This window comes from Typopeltis vanoorti, chromosome 3 (assembly GCF_054136105.1).
Source record: "Typopeltis vanoorti isolate ZY-2024b chromosome 3, IOZ_Tvanoo_1.0, whole genome shotgun sequence".
Taxonomy (NCBI): Eukaryota; Metazoa; Arthropoda; class Arachnida; order Uropygi; family Thelyphonidae; genus Typopeltis; species Typopeltis vanoorti.
The window spans coordinates 10015384-10035577 of NC_143551.1; the positions used below are offsets into that span (position 1 = coordinate 10015384).

The 20194-nt window shown below is 36.8% G+C and overlaps 1 protein-coding gene across 1 annotated transcript in view; it reads right to left on the bottom strand.

Annotated features, from left to right (window-relative positions):
- LOC150107904 (TATA element modulatory factor-like) overlaps positions 1-20194 on the bottom strand; it is a 483854-nt gene that overhangs the window by 315618 nt on the left and 148042 nt on the right. Inside the window, exons 9-10 of the mRNA XM_090390537.1 lie at positions 19167-19263; positions 9014-9099 (exon numbers count right to left, since the gene is read on the bottom strand). Coding sequence (XP_090246663.1) covers positions 9014-9099; positions 19167-19263 — 183 coding nt within the window. The remainder of the gene's footprint in view (positions 1-9013; positions 9100-19166; positions 19264-20194) is intronic.

Below are 20194 nucleotides of genomic sequence, written 5' to 3' on the forward strand. Positions count from 1 at the left end.
TCGCATAGATGAATCCAAAGAAATTATCTTATACTGTTCTCACATCAACAGCAACCTCAGTTACAGTCTACCTGACATGCATAGTTCTGCCATCAGATACTGGCGTACGCATGAACTCACACGCTCACATATGAACAACAATAGAACTATAGTATGGACTATAACAACAATAAAAACTTAACTTCAGTTTACAAGTCTGTTATTATAATGGTACAGTGTTTTTATGGTTTCTTCATTTGCTTTAAGTGTACCCACACCTGAAGAAGTCATTTTTGACAAAATATGTTGTGTGCCTCATTAAATTACTTGTCTGTTTTCTCGGTTTCAGTCAGTCAAAAAAACATGAACAGATCTACTCGCCAAGCAAATATAACTGATGATCATATATATATATATATATATATATATATATAAAATTATAACAATCTGGAGCAAGCAAAACCCACTTGTTATACAAATAAACCCACAAATAAAGATAGATAGATTATTATTTGCAGATGATCAAATTTTATTAGCTACATCAGAAGATTAAATGAAATTTCAGAACAATACAATATGAGAATATTAAATGTAAACACATAAATAATGGGGAGGTGCTTAAGGGTCAAAGCTGTATAACTGAGAGGAGACCTCCACATAGCCTTTAAAGGAATGAGGAAAACCAACCAGGGCTTCTGACCTATTGTCCAATCCTCACCTTCTAGTGGTGCACCCTGTTGGGTATCTACTTGGATACTGAACGAACGAGGATGGGCTGGCAATTTGGGATTTAGCCGACCAAATTGTATTCTTATTGGTTAAACCAAAATAAAAAATGATGGTACAACATGACAAAATTAAATGCCGGCTGGAGCGTTGCCCAGTTAAACAAGGTCCCCGTTGTTTTTGTCAGGGAACCAGGGCGAACAGCAATAAGTCAGCTACTGGAACAAATCTGAAAACAAACCCCAACTCAACATCACCAGAGTTAAAGATCAGTACTATCAACATAAGAAGCCTGAATGGCAAAGAAATGGAGCTAGCTGAGGAATTAGATAAGTACCAGATCAACATAATAGGGGTGACTGAAACAAAAAAGACCAAAACTGGTGAGATCTTTCTGAGCAATAAATACAAAATGTTATATTCAGGCAATGACAATCAAGGAAAAGAAGGAGTAGCCATAGTATTCAACACAAAATACGAGGCTAATCTTCTTGAATGGCAGGCAGTCTCAAGTAGAGTGATGTGGGCAAATATGAGAATGGGGAACTGGACAATGAGACTTATTTGTGCCTATGATCCCACAGAAGGTTCTCCTAAGGTAGAAGAGGAGGAATTTTTGATGCTTTAGAAAAAGCAACTGACACAATGAAAAAGGAAAAGTTGGTCCTTGTTGGGAATTTGAATAGCAGATAATCAATTAGGAAATGATTGTCAGACATACAAAAATATTTTGGGAAAATTTGGAGAAAAGAGCAGAGCTAATAATAATGGCAAATACTTGTTGGATTTCTGCTCAGGATAGGGACAGGTTATTACTAACACCATGTTCCAAGATAATAATGTGCACAAATTCACATGGAGAGAAGAGGCAAGGAATAACAAGAGTCTCATTGACTATGTTATTGTTGATAGTGATGTTTTCTCCCTGGTGCAGGTCACCTGAGTGTACAGAGGATTTGAAATTGGAAGAGATCACTGTTTAGTCTTGAGTAGCATAAAATTGAATTTCATAGTGAAAAGAATACATATAAGAAAGTTTTAAAGCGAATAAAAGTTGAGCAGCTCTAAGATGTGAACTGTAGACTAACATATACAAAGCTTGTTAAAGAAAAAATGAAAAAGTTTGAGAACAGGAGCCACACCTTGGAGATTCAGTGGCAAGCCTTGAAGAAAACCCTGATTGATTCAGCCACAGAGGCATGAGATGAGGTTGTCTGCAAGAATAGAAAAATCAGAACTCCCTGGTGGACACAGTACGTTAAAGAGGAAGTGAATGAAAAAAAGAAATCATATCAAAAGTTCCTGGCAAATAAGTCAGCTTTTGCTCTTAGAGAATACAGAGACAAATGTAAGAAAGCGAAACATGTAAAACTAGCTAAACAAAAGTCATGGGAGGACTTTGGCAAGAACATAGAAAATAAATATCAAGAAGTGGTAAGATATTCTGGAGGTTGTTGAAGAAGCTTAGAAATGGAGGGAAGAGTGCTGTAAAAGAAGTAAGAGATGATAAAGCTGACATGAAAACAGGAGAAAAAGATATCCTTGAAGTATGGAGCAATTACTGCGAAAAATTGCTAAATGAAACAAGCAGTGACAGCACAGTGGTAAAAAACACTCGGCATACAGTCAGGAATACATATCCATACTTGAAGTAGAAAAAGCCATCAAAGTCTTGAAATGTGGAAAGGCAGCAGAAGTAGATGATATTCGACCAGAAATGCTGAAGTGTGGTGGTATAAAAGTCTTACAGTGGCTGCACTGCATAGTTCAGAAAGCCTGGACAGAGGGACGAATTCCCGATGATTGGAGTAGAGTTCTAATAGTGCCCATATATAAAAAGGGAAATAAAACTGCATGTGAGAATTACAGAGGTATTTCCCTACTGAGTGTTCCTGGTAAGATCTATGCAAGTATACTTGAGAAACGGTTGAGAAGAATTGTGGAAGAAAAGCTTGGTGAAGAACAAGCTGGATTAAGGCCAAATAGAGGCTGTCAGGATCAGATCTTCACTTTACGACAAATAGTCAAGAAAGCATGGGAATATAACAAAGATCTGTATTTAAGTTTTGTCGATTTAGAAAAGGCATATGACAAGGTGCCAAGAGAGAAGCTATTCAATACTCTACAGTTATATGGTGTCAATGGGGCATTATATCAAGCAATACTTAGTCTGTATTTGAGTTGTAAGTCAGCAGTTAGAATTAAAGGATGCACAGGAAGATGTTTTAATGTTAAATCTGGTGTGACACAAGAATGTACATTATCCCCTCTGTAATTCATTATCTATATGGATCACATTATGAAGGAAAGTGTTATTAAATAATATCAGAATGGGAGATGTTAATGTCAGCTCTTTGCTTTATGCGGACGATGTTATACTTCTGAATAAATCCGCCACAAGTTTTCAAGATTCCCTGACTAAATTGAATAACTGTTGTAATAGATATGGTATGAAGGTCAGCATTCAAAAGACAAAGACAAAGGAAATAGGTAGAATTTGAAAATATCAACTATGTTGTGAACGGGGGAACCTGTGGAACAAGTGAAACATTTCAGCTACTTAGGTACGATTTTTAGTGAAGATGGTAAATTAAATATGGAAATAGACAACAGAGTCAACAAAGCTGGTATAGTAGGAAGTCAATTGAATAAATTCATATGGAATAAGAGAGAAATTAGTCAGAACACTAAATTAGCTGTATAGAAGACAGTATTCAAACCAGTTTAAACTTATGGATCTGGGAGCTGGTTCAGAAGTAAAACACTTGATCAAAGACTAGAGCCCACAGATGAGATTCCTGAGCAAAATTAGAGGTGTGAACGGATGGCAGCAATATCATATTAAAAACGAGGATATTAGGAAAGAACTTGACAGTGTCAGCCTCCAGGAATGCATTAGCAGAGCTAATCTCAGATGTTACGGTCACTTATATAGAATGGGCAGGGAAAGATTAGCAAAACAAGTGTTCACTGTCAGGTTGTCAGGAAAAAGACCTAGAGGAATGCATGGATAAGCTTATGTGTTCGTCACACATGTCGAACTGAATTTAAACGGTACTGAATCGAACACAGATTGATAAGAAAATAATTATTTATTAACTTGAAAGATAATATTTCGCTGGTATTACATCCAGCATCTTCAGATCACACAAACAAAGTTTGTTACAAATGCGAGACAACCACAATTCGGTGTAACAGTGGGGCTAGTATAAGTAATTACAGCGTGGAACACAAGACTAAAGTCCTAATACGGTGCCATCTAAGTTTAAAAAAAAAAAAAAAAAAACAGTAGCACAAAGTTTTGAAAAAAATATAGTAGTCCAAATAGTAGTCCTTGAAAAATAGTAGTACAAAGTTTTGAAAAAAATAAATCTAAAATAAATATTATAATAATTCATATTTATGAATTTAGGGACACAAAACACATGTGTTGAAAAGATTATTTTACTGATTAATAATAAAATAATAACTTGATGTTTCGACCCCTGAATTGCGGTCATCATCAGAAGGATTCATGTGTATAAGAACCAAACTACATGCTGTTGCACTCTATGCAGGGAAATTACATCTATGTTGTTAACTAATCTTTTTTCTTAGCCTGCCCTCTAGTGTATTACCAATAAAAACTCCAATAAACTCTGCTAAAGTCCTCACGTACTAGGATTCTTCTGGAATTATACAGTTTATATTGTTATATTATGATTATCTTCTGGATTTATGCAGTACAGGTTGCTATTGAATGTTCAGGGGAAAAAAAAAGGAAACAAAAAAAAACACTTCACCAAGTCTTCTTGTATTGAGATTTTTCTATGTGGTTGCTATGAAGGCTGCAGATGGGTCCTCCACATTCTTGGAATGGATAGACTGAGGATGTATGGATTGCAGAGGTATGTGATAGATGCATTTTGGTTACTTGGGAGGTTTGTGGGATTGATGTAGGGGAGGTGTTTCAGCACTTGGATAGAGGGACCAGAGCAGGAAGTCATCCTTGGAGGTTAAATGGGAGTTGGATTTTTTTGCTTTGGGAGTTGTTAATGAGTGGAATGTGTTGCTGAAGTCAGCTGGAAGTGCTTTATCTGTTAGTGAGTTTGGGCAGAGGTATGATAGATTGTGTGTATGGTTTGGTTAATCAAATTAAAGACCTGACAATTAACATGCCAACTAAAAAGAAAATTGCTGTTAGAAAACTGGCAATGAAATATTAAATTTGTGAATTACCATAATGTCTAATGCATCTCTTGAGGGTATACATCAGAAAATGACAATGGTAATAGTAAAATGGATAGATAATTGAAAGGGAGATGGTAAATCCCATTTTATTTTATAACCGGGTACGAAACTCGGATCAAAATCCATCGAAGTCCTAGAGTTTCATGCTGAAAAAACTATCGGCGAGCCCAAGAGTAAGTAATCCCTTGGGTAGTACAACCCCAGGGCAACTCCATGCAAAGGTGGAGCAAGCTCTGTCACTAGCCTAAATATTCTCTCACAATGTAAAACACAGCTCCTAAGATATGTATACTGTTTTACATTATGAGAAGAGGTCACTACCCAGACCGGTTTCAACCTTTTTTGAGGTCTCATCGGTGAGTAGGTAGACCTGGAATATAAAGGTTTTAAGTGAACCAAACTTACATACCTCTACTATCGAATGGCCAAAATGGTGTACTTATATATTGTTATTACCAAATAACAGGACTTCGATGGATTTCAATCCGAGTTTCGTACCCGGCTATAAAATAAAACGGGATTTACCATCTCCTTTTCAATTAACTTATGTAGCCGGTAAAACATAGTAATAAAATGGGTAGATTCTCGTAGACAGGCTTATACGTTGGTTATGCATTATTAAAACACTTAAGGAATAGAACAACGTAGTTAGGAATATAAATTAAATTAAACTTTAATAAATATTTTCCGATATTTCGGCAATGTCACATTGCCATTTTCTAAAGGAACTTACAAAAAAGTTACGTGCAAAGTAGGCACTACAACACAGAAACTGGGAATGAAAAGATGAAGCTATTGTTCTCCTAACAGTCCTGATGGTGCCCTCTAGCGGGCTAAGTAGGTGTTCTTGGCCGTTGGGCTGAAGGTCTGCAGATGTAGGTCTCCCAAATTTGGGGCAGTCGCATACACCTAAATTTGTTGAGGTTTGGAGAATTTCTCAGGGCTGAGGCTGATTCCATAAAGAGTCTTTCAAATTTGTATTTGCTACGGTGTATCACTGTAGCTTTCTTCCACCGTATTCTGTGGCGTGTATCCAGAGCATGGTCCGCAAGCCCAGAATGACTGTATTTGTGAAAACGGATGTAGTCCTTGTGTTCCAAAATTCTGATATTCGCTGTCCTGCCTGTTTGGCCAAAGTAAGACAGTTTACAACTGCAAGGGACCTGGTAAACACCAGATAGGTCTAGGGAAAGTGGTTGGTCTTTAGTGGAGCGGATAAGGGATGCCAATTTTCTGTAAGGTTTGTAACAGGAGGTCAGGTCATGTTTTTTTAAGATTTTGGTAATCTTTTCCGAGGTGCCTCGGATGTAGGGAATGGTGATGGATTTAGAGTAATCCTTGTTGTGGGGGGAGAGAGGGGATCTGTGGTTTGTAGGTTCTAATATTTTTTGGATTTTTTTTGGGGGGTAGCCATTGGCTGAGAAAGTGTTGAGGATGTGATTTAGTTCAGTGTTTAGGGCCAAGTCGTTTGAACAGATTAGTTTAGCCCTGTTGTATAGTGTTTTCACTACTCCATATTGTTGTTGTGAGGGGGGGGGGGATTGTTGGTGAATGTATCTGCCAGTATGGGTGGGTTTTCTGTAAACTGAGAAAACCAAGGATCCATTAGGCTGGTGGGTGACTAGTGTGTCTAGGAAAGGGAGGCTGTTGTTTTCCTCTTTTTCCAGAGTGAATTTGAGTCTGGGGTGTTGGTTGTTTAAATGTGTTAAGAAGGAGAGAAGTGTTTCAGAGCCATGTGGCCAAATAGCGAACACATCATCAATGTAGCGAAGCCATATGGTTGGTTTTTGTGGGGCAGAGGCTAAGGCTTTTTCTTCAAAGGTCTCCATAAAGAAATTGGCCAAGGGTGGGGAGAGTGGTGAACCCATGGCTGTCCCCTCTATTTGTTTGTAGAATTTTCCCTGCCAAACGAAATAGCCTGAGTTCATTGTGAACTGAAATAAGGCTGAGATGTCGGGAGAAAATTTAGCTTGGATTAGCTCTAAAGTTTCCTTGAGTGGGACATTGTCCTTTCCAAAGCAAGACCACCAAAAACCAACATATCAAACAAGGAATATAAAGCTCTACAGGAAATGAAAAATAATAAAGAATTAGTTATTACCAAAGCGGATAAGGGAAATGCAACTGCATTACTTAACCAAAAGGACTACACAGGTAAGCTGAATGCTCTTTTATTAGATCGGGCCACTTACCTCCCTATCAATTACAATCCCACCAACTCTCAAATTAGAAAACTTCACAGACTCCTTAAGAGAGTCACTTCTTGGCCTGTAGAAGTTACCAACAGATTAAAGCCGTTTAACTCTATACCCCCCCCCTCCCCCGTATTTATGGACTCCCAAAAATACACAAAGAAAATGTGCCATTACGTCCCATAGAGGATGGCATTGATTCCCCCACACACAAATTAGCTAAACATTTGGCCAAAGAGCTCACACACTATACTGGCAACACACCATCACACATAAAAAACTCAGCCCATTTCAAAGCCAGCATAGAAAAACCTTACACTCCAACATACTGACATAATGGTCAGCTTTGATGTGTCCTCTTTATTTACAAATGTCCCACTCAAGGAAACTTTAGAGCTAATCCAAGCTAAATTTTCTCCCGACATCTCAGCCTTATTTCAGTTCACAATGAACTCAGGCTATTTCGTTTGGCAGGGAAAATTCTACAAACAAATAGAGGGGACAGCCATGGGTTCACCACTCTCCCCACCCTTGGCCAATTTCTTTATGGAGACCTTTGAAGAAAAAGCCTTAGCCTCTGCCCCACAAAAACCAACCATATGGCTTCGCTACGTTGATGATGTGTTCGCTATTTGGCCACATGGCTCTAAAACACTTCTCTCCTTCTTAACACACTTAAACAACCAACACCCCAGAATCAAATTCACTCTGGAAAAAGAGGAAAACAACAGCCTCCCTTTCCTAGACACACTAGTCACCCGCCAGCCTAATGGATCCTTGGTTTTCTCAGTTTACAGAAAACCCACCCATACTGGCAGATACATTCATCAACAATCCCACCCCCCCCTCACAACAATATGGAGTAGTGAAAACACTATACAACAGGGCTAAACTAATCTGTTCAAACGACTTGGCCCTAAACACTGAACTAAATCACATCCTCAACACTTTCTCAGCCAATGGCTACCCCCCCAAAAAAAATCCAAAAAATATTAGAACCTACAAACCACAGATCCCCTCCCTCCCCCCACAACAAGGATTACTCTAAATCCATCACCATTCCCTACATCCGAGGCACCTCGGAAAAGATTACCAAAATCTTAAACAAACATGACCTGACCTCCTGTTACAAACCTTACAGAAAATTGGCATCCCTTATCCGCTCCACTAAAGACCAACCACTTTCCCTAGACCTACCTGGTGTTTACCAGGTCCCTTGCAGTTGTAAACTGTCTTACTTTGGCCAAACAGGCAGGACAGCGAATATCAGAATTTCGGAACACAAGGACTACATCCGTTTTCACAAATACAGTCATTCTGGGCTTGCGGACCATGCTCTGGATACACGCCACAGAATACGGTGGAAGAAAGCTACAGTGATACACCGTAGCAAATACAACTTTGAAAGACTCTTTATGGAATCAGCCTCAGCCCTGAGAAATTCTCCAAACATCAACAAATTTGGGTGTATGCGACTGCCCCAAATTTGGGAGACCTACATCTGCAGACCTTCAGCTCAACGGCCAAGAACACCTACTTAGCCCGCTAGAGGGCACCATCAGGACTGTTAGGAGAACAATAGCTTCATCTTTTCATTCCCAGTTTCTGTGTTGTAGTGCCTACGTTGCACGTAACTTTTTTGTAAGTTCCTTTAGAAAATGGCAATGTGACATTGCCGAAATATCGGAAAATATTTATTAAAGTTTAATTTAATTTATATTCCTAACTACGTTGCTCTCTTCCTTAAGTGTTTTAATAATAATAATGAAATGGGTAGATGTTAATATTTATTTCTCTTACCATTTTTGATTTGGAGGCTTTGGAAATTTTTGAAGATCAAAACTTTAATTCAATATTCAAACAAATATTTTGAAAATACTAATTACCGATATGCTTTTTCTCTTGTTCATCTTTGGCCCCAAGAGATTTCCGTAATCTTTCCAATTCCTTGAATTGGTCTTCAAGCTTTTCTCTGTAAAAAAAAAAAAAAAAAGCATGTCATTTTAAACAGAGCAAGAATGTAAGCAATGAATGTAAGTAAACTTTCCAAAAATATGAAACAGAAGCAATTCAGCTTCCAACTATAAAATTTATTATTATGATTACTGCACATGAACATCCTTGAAGCCTGAAGATCCCATGGAGGTTCCCATGCAGGACACCCACACATTTTTTTTGATATTTTTTAATAATACCAAACCATGTCCAGAGGGAATCACAATAAATGGAAAGATTGTTAACAACCTACGATATGCAGATGACACCGTGCTAATTGCAGATAACATTATGGATCTCCAAAAACTCATTGACAGAGTATACATAGAAAGACAAAGAATGGGAATAAATATAAACATCAACAAAACAAAATACATGATCATCAGCAAACATCCAGCCTCATCAATGAAACTGACACTCAATGGGAAAAATATTGATCAAGTGTCAAGATATAAATATCTTGGTTGCTGGCTTAATGAACGGTGGGATCCAGAAATAGATATAAAGACAAGGATTGAAATTGCACGGCAGTCCTTCATGAAAATGAGAACAATATTCTGCAATAAAGACCTAAACATGGAAGTCAGATGCCGAATGCTGAAATGCTACGTGTGGTCTATTCTGCTCTATGGAGTTGAAACATGGACATTGAAGGCGACAACCATCAAGAAAATCGAAGACTTTGAGATGTGGCTATACAGAAGAATGCTAAAGATATCATGGACAGAAAAAATTACCAATGAAGATGTCTTAAAATCCATTGGCAAAGCTAAACATCTTGTACAAATAATCAAGAAACGAAAAACATCATATCTTGGACACATCATGAGAAACAGCAAATACCAACTTCTGCAAACTATTTTGGTAGGAAGAATTGATGGCAAAGGAACTAGAGGAAGAAAAAGAATATCATGGTTTGACAACATCAAGACGTGGACAGGAAAGAGCAGTGCACAACTGCTCAGATTAGCACAAGAGCGCGGTCTGTTCGCCAAGATGGTCGCTGACCTTCGATAGAAGATAGCACAATAAGAAGAAGAAGAAACCCAAAAGGCCGGGTGACCTATAGTACAATAGTGGCATGGATGAGGAAGATTGAAATTATTGCAATTTAGTTTGAAGAGCTGCGGATTATATTCCCTGGGAAATACATAGGATGGGAGACTGTTCTAGAATGAAGCAGCTGAAGGGATAAATGAGGAGAAGAAAGTTCTGTGGGTTTGAAGTTCTACTGTAAAGGAGTGTTGAGTAATTGTTGCTTGTGTTTCAACTGACTTACACAATATCTATGATATACTCTGAGAATAGAACACCAATTCCAATCATTTACCACTCTCCAAGTGAAAAAAAAATTAGTAGTCACAACTTTGATTCACAACAAAAGATTCGATATTCCTCAATACACCTTGCTAAATACACTCCAATTTCCAGAAATGACTTCTTGTTCTGTCACCTCTAATCAAGTGCTAAAAAATTTCCTCTGTATCAATTCTATAAAAGACCTTTTAGTAAAATAAATGCTGGTACATCCCTTGTTTCCTATCAATTCACTTTTGCATTTTGCAACCAGACAAATCATAAATTTAGTGTCATAGAGTAGCATTCAACAGATCACTCACTCACTAACTTTGTCAGTCATTCCCTCTGGATCCTATCCACCATTTACTCATCCCACAGAAAGCCAGGTGATCAGAATGAACAAAGTAATTCATATGCGGAGGGTATCAATGCATTAAAAAGAGGAATGATAACTTACTTATCTCTGCTTGTTTAGTGATTCTATGTGCTACCTTTTCCACTTAGGCAGTAAGCCCTCTCAATTTCAACTCCCTATCCATTCATCTACACTCTCAAATTTCTAGCTTCATTTTTCAGAGTACAGATCCATCAATGTAGTGCATGGATTGTAATTCTTTTCATTCCAAAATTATATCCCAAAAAGATATAAATGGACTGATATAGTAAAAAACCACTTTAAAAGACAGAAATATAAGATCTGATAATACTGGACAGATAACAGATTAATTTGAAGGAAAGGTATTGACAAGAAATAGTAATGGTATAACTTTTCTATGTAGTACTATCATAATTATCATGTACACCCCCTGATGGTTCATATCAGGAATTTTGATGATGATGGATACTCCCATGTTCTCTTCCACATACAGAAAAATTTTATTCCATGGTATTATAATTCCTGCCCATGAAAAGTTAGTAGTAAACCTATAGTAAATTTGTACCATAGGTATGCTATGGATTTCTTTTTTTTCCCACTTTTATCAATTTTATACACTTTTATTTTATATATTTATTTTTATAATAATAATAACATATATTTTTACATAGCGACTACTCTAGAGTCCATAACTGGTAAACATGGAACTTTTTCAAACCACTTCAGGCATCCAATAAGCAGTGTGGTGGTCTTGCACCAAACAATGAAATTCATCTCACTTAAAGATAATCACAAACATTGTGGGATTTGAACCTGCGATCTGTTTGTTGGAGAGCGGATATGCTAATCACTTGGTCAACTGGGCTGGCCTATAACACCCATTCAGAAGTTTACAGATTTCTACTGTGATCACTCTTTCTCCTGTTACCAATGTCTGCAGTCCACCTACTCTCTCAATCTGCCTTCATAATCTACATTCCATAATCCTGATGTAAGGTTTATACCTCTTTTACATTACTTTTTATCTCTTCTGAACCAAGGATCAACATAACAGCCCAAGTGAACTCATATCAAGGCCTTATAAAGAGCCAAAATGACTATAATATTCTTATATGCAAATATTCATTTCAACATCAGAATTATCTTCTGGGTTGTTTATGTTTTGCTATTTGACTTTGAAATTCAAATTCCTGTCTAACATAACCCCATAATCCCTAGCCTCATCAGTTTCTCCAAGCATGATTCAGCTAATATAATATGCTGCTGAAAAATCTCATGCCAAAGTGCATAGGTTTACACTTACTAACACTGAACTGAGAGACATATTCACTTGTTTACAATTCCAGCCTGCTAAAATCATTCTGCAAGTGATGGATATTAGTAGCATCCCTGATTGCCCTGCCTAGTTCTGCATCGCCAACAAACAATTGAACATCTCTTGTCAGATCCATCTAATAATGTACAGATTGAAAAGGACTGATTCCTGGGGGTAAACCAATGGTCAATTTAAATACACCAGATTCACTCCTGTGATATCCAATGCCTTAGCAAAGTCCAGCAGCATCATAGTATATCCATTTCCTTCATTGAACTCAAGCATAACATTATTATAAAATAAGAGCAAACTGTTTAGAAATAAACTGCCTTAGCAATGCTCTCTGCAAGACACAGCTTGTCTATCAAACCCACTTCTGTATGCAAGTCTTTACTAACTCTACTATAATCTTCAGCACCATTCCAGAGCTACTAATAGGTTGTAAGTTAGACACACTGATTTTTATATGACCACAATATGCAAGCCCCACATTATCCAAACCAACATGCAGCAGCATCTTCAATGGCGCAAAGAGCATATACAGTAGGATGTCGTTGTGGTGCCACAAACATTGAACTTCAAGAGGTATCCAAACAGTCTGGAAAATGCAATGCTTCCTACTTTGTGGTGTTTCTATGGAACTGACTATTGTCTCTATCAGCAAGGCAATGCATTGTGTCATAAGGGTGCTGTTGTAACTGCATGATTTGTGGACATGAACAACACCACTCGACTGGCCTCCACAGAGTCCTAATCTCAACCCTAATGAACATCTGTGTGGATGAATGGAAGCATTGGATGAGGTCAGGGAATGTCCATCCCACAACAGTCCAGGACTTCATTACATGCCTACAGGAAGAATGGTCCAAAATTTTCACTGATCAATATCATATGATCATGGAAAGTATGCCCTGTAGGACTGCTGCAGTCATCACAGTGAAAGGAGGTTCTATATCTTATTAACGTAGGTATGATTGGCTGTTTGTTCCTCACACTATGGTGTCCATTGATTTCTTTCCAAGCAGCATAGACCTAAAAATGCAAATGTACACATTACAGGAAAATGATAGCTATCCCATACATTAAGGGTTATCAGATAAAATAGAATGTTATGCTATTACAACTTAATGCTACTTTGAAACCACCTATAAAATTAAAAAGCATATGTAACTCCTTCAAAGATCACTCCCCCCCCCCCCCCGCTCACTCTGGGGTATACCAAATCCATTGCACCTGTAATTTACTTATATTTGTGAAATTGGACACACAATTCTATTCCATATAAAAAAGAACATAAACGACACATTAAGTTTAACAATTTTGGTAAAGCAGGTCTTTCAGATCACATTCTTAACATCCTACCAAACTGATTGGAATGGATCCTCTTCTTTACATCATATTAAAATCTGGTATGGATGCAAATTTAAGGAAGTCTGTGAAATTTTGATCAACTATCCTAATCTAAATAATAATGGCGGCATAAAAATCCCAAGAATATGGATGTTCAACCCTCATAACTTCTTTCAAATTCTCCAGCAAATCCTATCTTTAGCACTCTAAGTAATAATTTCAGCTTTTATTGGCAACCATCAATACTGTGTTTGTTCTGCATTATCTGTAAGTAATCTCTAGCTTAATTTATCTCTTTTATTTTTTTAACCAGAGGTCAGGTCAGTAGTGTTAATGGTTTGAAAAATTAGTGTGATTTTAGCATAGCTTGTTTCTTTGTAGCTATATACATATATAGAGTATATACATATACAAAGAAACAAGCTACTGTGTAACTTGTTTCTTTGTATATGTATATACTCATGATGATGATCTGGATACAATGGTCGAAACTTCAAGTGATTATTTTACTTTATTTTATACTGAAGTTATACTATAACATGGTAGTTGTTTCCATAATTTTTTAAAAAAGGAAGCGCCCTAGAAGATTGAAAAATAAGATCTAATAATAGTATAATCGAACACAGAACATAATACAGAAAAGTTTTCATAGGAAGCAAATAATAATGTACACTTATTTAAGTAGAATTATTATAGTATTCCACTCACTCCTTGTTGGTACATAATAGAAATTTGATAATGAATTTCATAACTTTTTTTGCAGAAAATGACCACCTTCTTTAAAATTAGAATATAGCATAACCTTTTATGCATCCCTATCTCTTCCCACATGCAGAGAGTGATTCCTTCAATGACATGCCAATCAAACCGTAAAGGTTTGATTGGTATGTCATTGAAGGAATTTGAGAGTACTCCCATTTGCGAGTACAGCAGTAAAACTGTTCCACAGGGGCAATTTGTCCAACAATCCACAGGGTGTGTTGGACAAATAAGTTAGTAACAAATCCTGAATTTCCAGTCAGATGCTGTTAAATCCTGCTGCCACTTTCTTTACCAATTTGTGACAGCCGAGAGACCACGTACTGTGGTTGCAGGGGGAACCGTTGATGCCACGTATGGATAGGAGGCCAGGTTCCTTCTGTGTGGGCAGTATGTTTGCAATTCTGTCACCACTTAATGCATTCCTCTTTTTCCTTTTTACCAAAAATAGTTGGAATAAGTAAAACATGATTGAATGAGAATGATATCTTTACAGAAATAGAAGGATATGGTGCATTTTGTGAGGATAGGAAGGAAGGGAAAGTGTTGCTCATAATAGTGAGGGAATTATGTCTACACAACGTTGAGATACAACAGGTAAAAAGTAGCAGTGGTTTGAAGCAGTATGGTGTGAGGTGGAGGTTGATAGAATGAGATATTTAGTTGGATGTTGCTGGAGACCAGAAAATGTGGAGGGAGGAAATAAAAAAATGTATAGGCAACTTGGCTTAGTGAACAAATGAAGGGTGATCATTATGGGTGATTTCAATTACAAAAATACTGACTGGAATGAAGAGATAGCATAAGGAGAATGAATTTCTTGAGTTCTTAAGGAATAACAATCTTAGGCAATATGTAAGGGAGAGCACATAAAGGTTAAGAGTCTGGTTATCATCAGAGAATACAAGTGTGAATGGAGAGTCTAATCTTTCTCCGCGGTTGGTGAGAGTGACCACGAAATGATCATACAGGTTGTATGAGAACTTTTGTGAAAAGGGACATATGTGAAACTACAAGGCTGGTGATTATGAAAAACTTAAGAGAAAACCAGAGATTAAGCATAAAATCTGGAAATAGAAGGCACTGTGGAGACAAAAAAAGATTTATTTTTTTATTTATTATATGAGTACAGAGCAGGTTTAATTAAATTTAAAAACAATATTAAAGAATAGAATATGTAAAATATAAGAGTAAATCATTACACAAAGTCATGATTTGCATCTTAAATTTATGTCCAAATTCATCACTGTTCAGCTGCCTTTGCTAATACACTCACTTGGCCCAATGGGCTGCCAGGGAAGGCTCATAAGCTGCATTTATATATAATATGAGTCATTGTTTGAAAGGATGCTCCACAGTTGCAAGCCAGAGTTGGATCAATGCCCTAAGTGTAAGCATACCAAAACACACCTTGCCTTGTCTAGTTCAAAGATGAACACAAGATGATTGTTGATAATAATCAGTTGCATGAAGAGTACAAAGAACAGGCCAGGAAGTATGACTTAGTTGGTAAAAGCAGCATAAGTGCATTATGAGAAGAAATTAACCAGTGAAGCTATGAAAAAAGTATTTAATCCTCGGTTTCATTTAGGTTACCATACCCTCTATATTCATGAGAAGCTGGAATGTTGAGGGTATGGCAAAGGAAGGACTGATGGTGAATGAATAGGAGGTTTATGAGGAATTAAGTAAACTTGATGTTAATAAGGCAGTAGGATTGACAGTATTGCCATGTGTCTCGAAGGAATGCTATAGGGAATTAACAGCACCTTTGATACATCTGTTTAACATGAATTTTGCAACAGAGAAAGTCCAAAACTATGAAAGATGGGAAAAACTGTTCCACTTGACAAAGGAGGAAGGCAGAAAGGATGCAAAGAAAGACTGCAGCTACAAATTATAGTCCAATTTATGTGTCTGGGGTTGTTAAGGTGTTAGAGAAACTGGTGTGGACTAGGATTCAGAAATGGATTAATAACAGCGGCATTCTTTATGACGATCAAATGGATTGATTATGGGGAGGTGATGCTTAACGATCTGATATTATAACAAGGTGACAAATTCACTGCATAAAGGAGATGCACATACAGGGTATACTCGGATAATTTTAAAGGCTTTTGATAGACTGCCACATGACAAGCTGGTAACTAAATTGAAACAAATGGAATTAGATATGATTTTACATATTAAATATGAGTTTTAAATACAATTTTACTGTGGATCACAAAAATCCTCCAACAAAAAATAGTTCAAAAAATCATAAAACACAACAAAAGTCCAACCAAAAAAAAAAAACATAAAAATAAACAAAAAAAAAAAAAAAAAAAAACATTAATTCTTAACAAAAAAAAAAGTTACTGCATTCAAACCTCACTAACATTCGTAGCCTAAACAACAACATTAACACCTACAGTCATCTAAATCAGAATTATTATTCTTATCAGAAGCACAACTACTGTCATCTTAACTGTCCAAACATTGCACAGTTCTTTCTGTGACAAGTGCATTCTGAGCTGGCATACCATACCAGAGATCGCAAAACCTCAACTCCCACTTTCCTATTTGATCTGCTTCAGCTCAAAAGTTTTCTACCAAACCAACCTGTCTTTTCATATAATGTCTCTATTGTTCTCTAATGTCTATTAACCACTCTGACCTCTTCAACCATCTCTCTCTCTCTCTCTCTTTCTCACTCTCTGAAGCTCGACTTTCTATAGTCGAAATACCCTAATCGTGAGATCATCCTTCTTGGGAACTTCAACATCCACAACTGAATTAACTTCTCTTCTCCAGTTTCAGTGATCAAGCAGGCAGGGATGCTGAGGTGTCTGTCATTAGCAACGACTTAACACAGATCATCAATTTCCCTACCAGAATACTTGACAACCTCATCCAATTTGCCAATACAATTGATCTCTTTCTAACAAGGTCTCCTTCCAGGTTTACTGTGGATGTCAGTTCTCCTCCTGGCAATTCAGATCACAACCTCATACATCTCTTTTACCACAGAACCACCTTCACCCACCAGTTCTTAGTCTTGTGTCCTACATTTGGCACTACAAGGGTGCCAAATGGGATGACCTCTGTGACTTCTATTCCTCCTTCCCATGGTCCAAATACTGCTCCAGTTCTCCTGGTATAATTCCTCAGACTGAATAACAAATCATCAACACAGGAATGAAGGCCTTCATACCTTATTCCACCCCAAATTCACAGCCACCATCTAAGCCTTGGTTCTCAATAAAGTGTGCCAATGAAGTAAAAGGAAAACCTTCTAAATACCACAAATGGCTCAAAACCAAAACTCCAGCTGCTCATACTACCTATACTACAGCTAGCAACAGCTGTAAAAGGATCATCACCAAATCCAAATCAGACTGCGAATGGATAATGCTGAAAACTTGCATTCTGTATGATCCTTCTGGTCCCTTTCCAAGGCTATTGGGTGCAACTCTTACCCACCAAGGTTTCCACCACTCTTACATCTGAATAGTACTGTAGTTACCTCACCTAAAGACAAAGCTGACTTACTGACATCATTCTTCTCTTCCAATTCCTGTATTGATGTCCTAGCTAAGTTCCTTTCCCTGCACTCCACCAAGAACTGCTTTCTCCATGTCACCCATAGTCTTCCAACCAGAAAGAAACCTGAAGAATCCTTAATAACCTGAATGCAAATAAAGCATATGGTCCTGATGATATCCCATCTACTGTGGTTAAAACTTGTTACCCAGAACTAATAACACCTATCCTGTATCTCCTCTTCAATCTATCCTATTCAACTGGCATCTACCCTACAGCATGGAAACAAATCAACATCTTCATTTTATCATTTTATCACCTTTCTTCTACCCAAAGAAAAGTGATAAAAGTCATCCAATGAACTACTGTCCAATTGCTCTCATGTCTATTCTCTCTAAAATTATAAAGAAGGTCCTCAACGACCAACTGCTAAACCAACTAGAGACATACCAACTAATCAGTAACTAACAATATGGATTCCACCACTCGTGATCTACAGCCAGTCTTTGCGCATTCACTACCCACCACAGGAAAAGCCATGGAAAAATTCAGAGAAACTCATATAGTTGATCTAGACATTTCTAAAGCATTTGATCGAGTTTGGCACTGATTAGCATATGCTATAGGTCTTGTGACCTTTTATGTGTGGGTCAGATATAAAATAAAATAATAAATTTAAAAAAATAGGCATTAATCAAATATAATCTGTTCAGTCAAAGGTTGATAACAGGTGAAGAATGTAAATTATCTTTGAGAAGAGATTACATTCAAACTATTTCAGACAGCATGGTTGGCTGAGTGGTTAACATTTCTGCTTTCCTACCAACAAGCTGCAGATTTGAATCCTGTTATGGGCCTGTAATTGTGTGATAGTGGTAGATGAATTTCAATGCCAAGTGTGAGAAAACTACCCTGCTTACTGAAAGTCCCCTGAAGTGACAAGAAAAAACTTTATGCCTCTTGAGTTGGATTTCTGAATTATCTTATTAAAAAATTAGTACAAAAAAAAATTCATCCTTAGCCCATCAGTGATACTAATGTAAACTTCAAAGTGCCTAGCTAGTAAAACCTTAATGAAATGCAGTAACAAATGACAAACACATTTCAAAAATTTTGTTGTTTTGTGGTTTATATGTGACTGTTTTATAGCTTTAGTATGCTATAAAACAATTCCCAATGTTAATGTCCTTCTTTGAGTGTTATTATTCTGAACTAAAGCCTTTTGTGTTCTTCCCAAAACCTATATATTTCGTCTATATACAAGCAGAAAATATCTTCATGGCAACCAACTTGCATACAGAGCAGATGATTACACATCAGACTATCCGTATTTTTCTTCCCAAGTGAAAAAACTTGATACAGATGAAGACTATAACACTACCTCTTTTACAATAGGATACAGAATGTTGAATTTACTACTTACTTTTGAGATTTTATATTATTTTCCATTTCCTCTTCTTTTGCTCGTAATTTTTTTATTATTGTTGTGTGATGTAACTCTTTTTTAGATAACTTTTCACCTGCATATATAAGAATAAATATATATATTTTTTTATTTTGAATTCCATAATTACATATACTACACATCAAAAAGAATGATAAAAATAATACAATCAACAAAATCATAAGTTAAAAGCCAAACCCTCCATCTACACACACACATGCACCTGGAGATTTAGTTATTGAAAAGTAAAAATGTTAATTTTTTCATCAAATAACTAAAACAAAAAACACATACTATTTTATACAAAGAATTAATTATGCCTATCAGAAACACAGTGTACATTCACAGCTGTTGTGTCGTATCCTATCCTTAATGTGCCCTTTCTTATCTCTATCACAACTATATATATATATATTATAACTCTTACTTCTATCCCACACTTATTATTTCCGGTTAATCCTTTCTTATCAATAACGCTACTGGCCGAATCCCTGATAAGAGTGAAGCTGTTGTTTTGTGAGACAAAGAAATACAAATGGCGGATGCCTATTTCTTTGTCTCAGCACTGGTTCTATCTCCCTTTTCAAATTCAGAGAAAATTTATTTGTATATGCTGCGCCACCCTGAATCCTAGGATATACTAAAAGTGTAGGACCAAGGAGTTAGAACACAGTCAGCATTCACTCTTCTCAGCTATAAATTTACAACTTGCAGTCATGACCTTATATTATACAGTTTCCCGCCCTTTTGTGGTTCGTTATATCTTATGAGCAAGTGCAGTAGGATGAAGTACAGGCAAGACAACATTCACATTAAAACAAAACATTTTAATTACACTTAGAATTCATATATTACACTTAGAAGCACTTAGTTAATCTTTCTGCTAAATTTTATATACAGCATTAACACTCTCACATACAGTTAATTATCCCTTTTCATGAACTTCTATCTGAGAAACAAGATTACTAACATCTAGTCACTTAGTCTCAATTTTCTACTTTAATCAC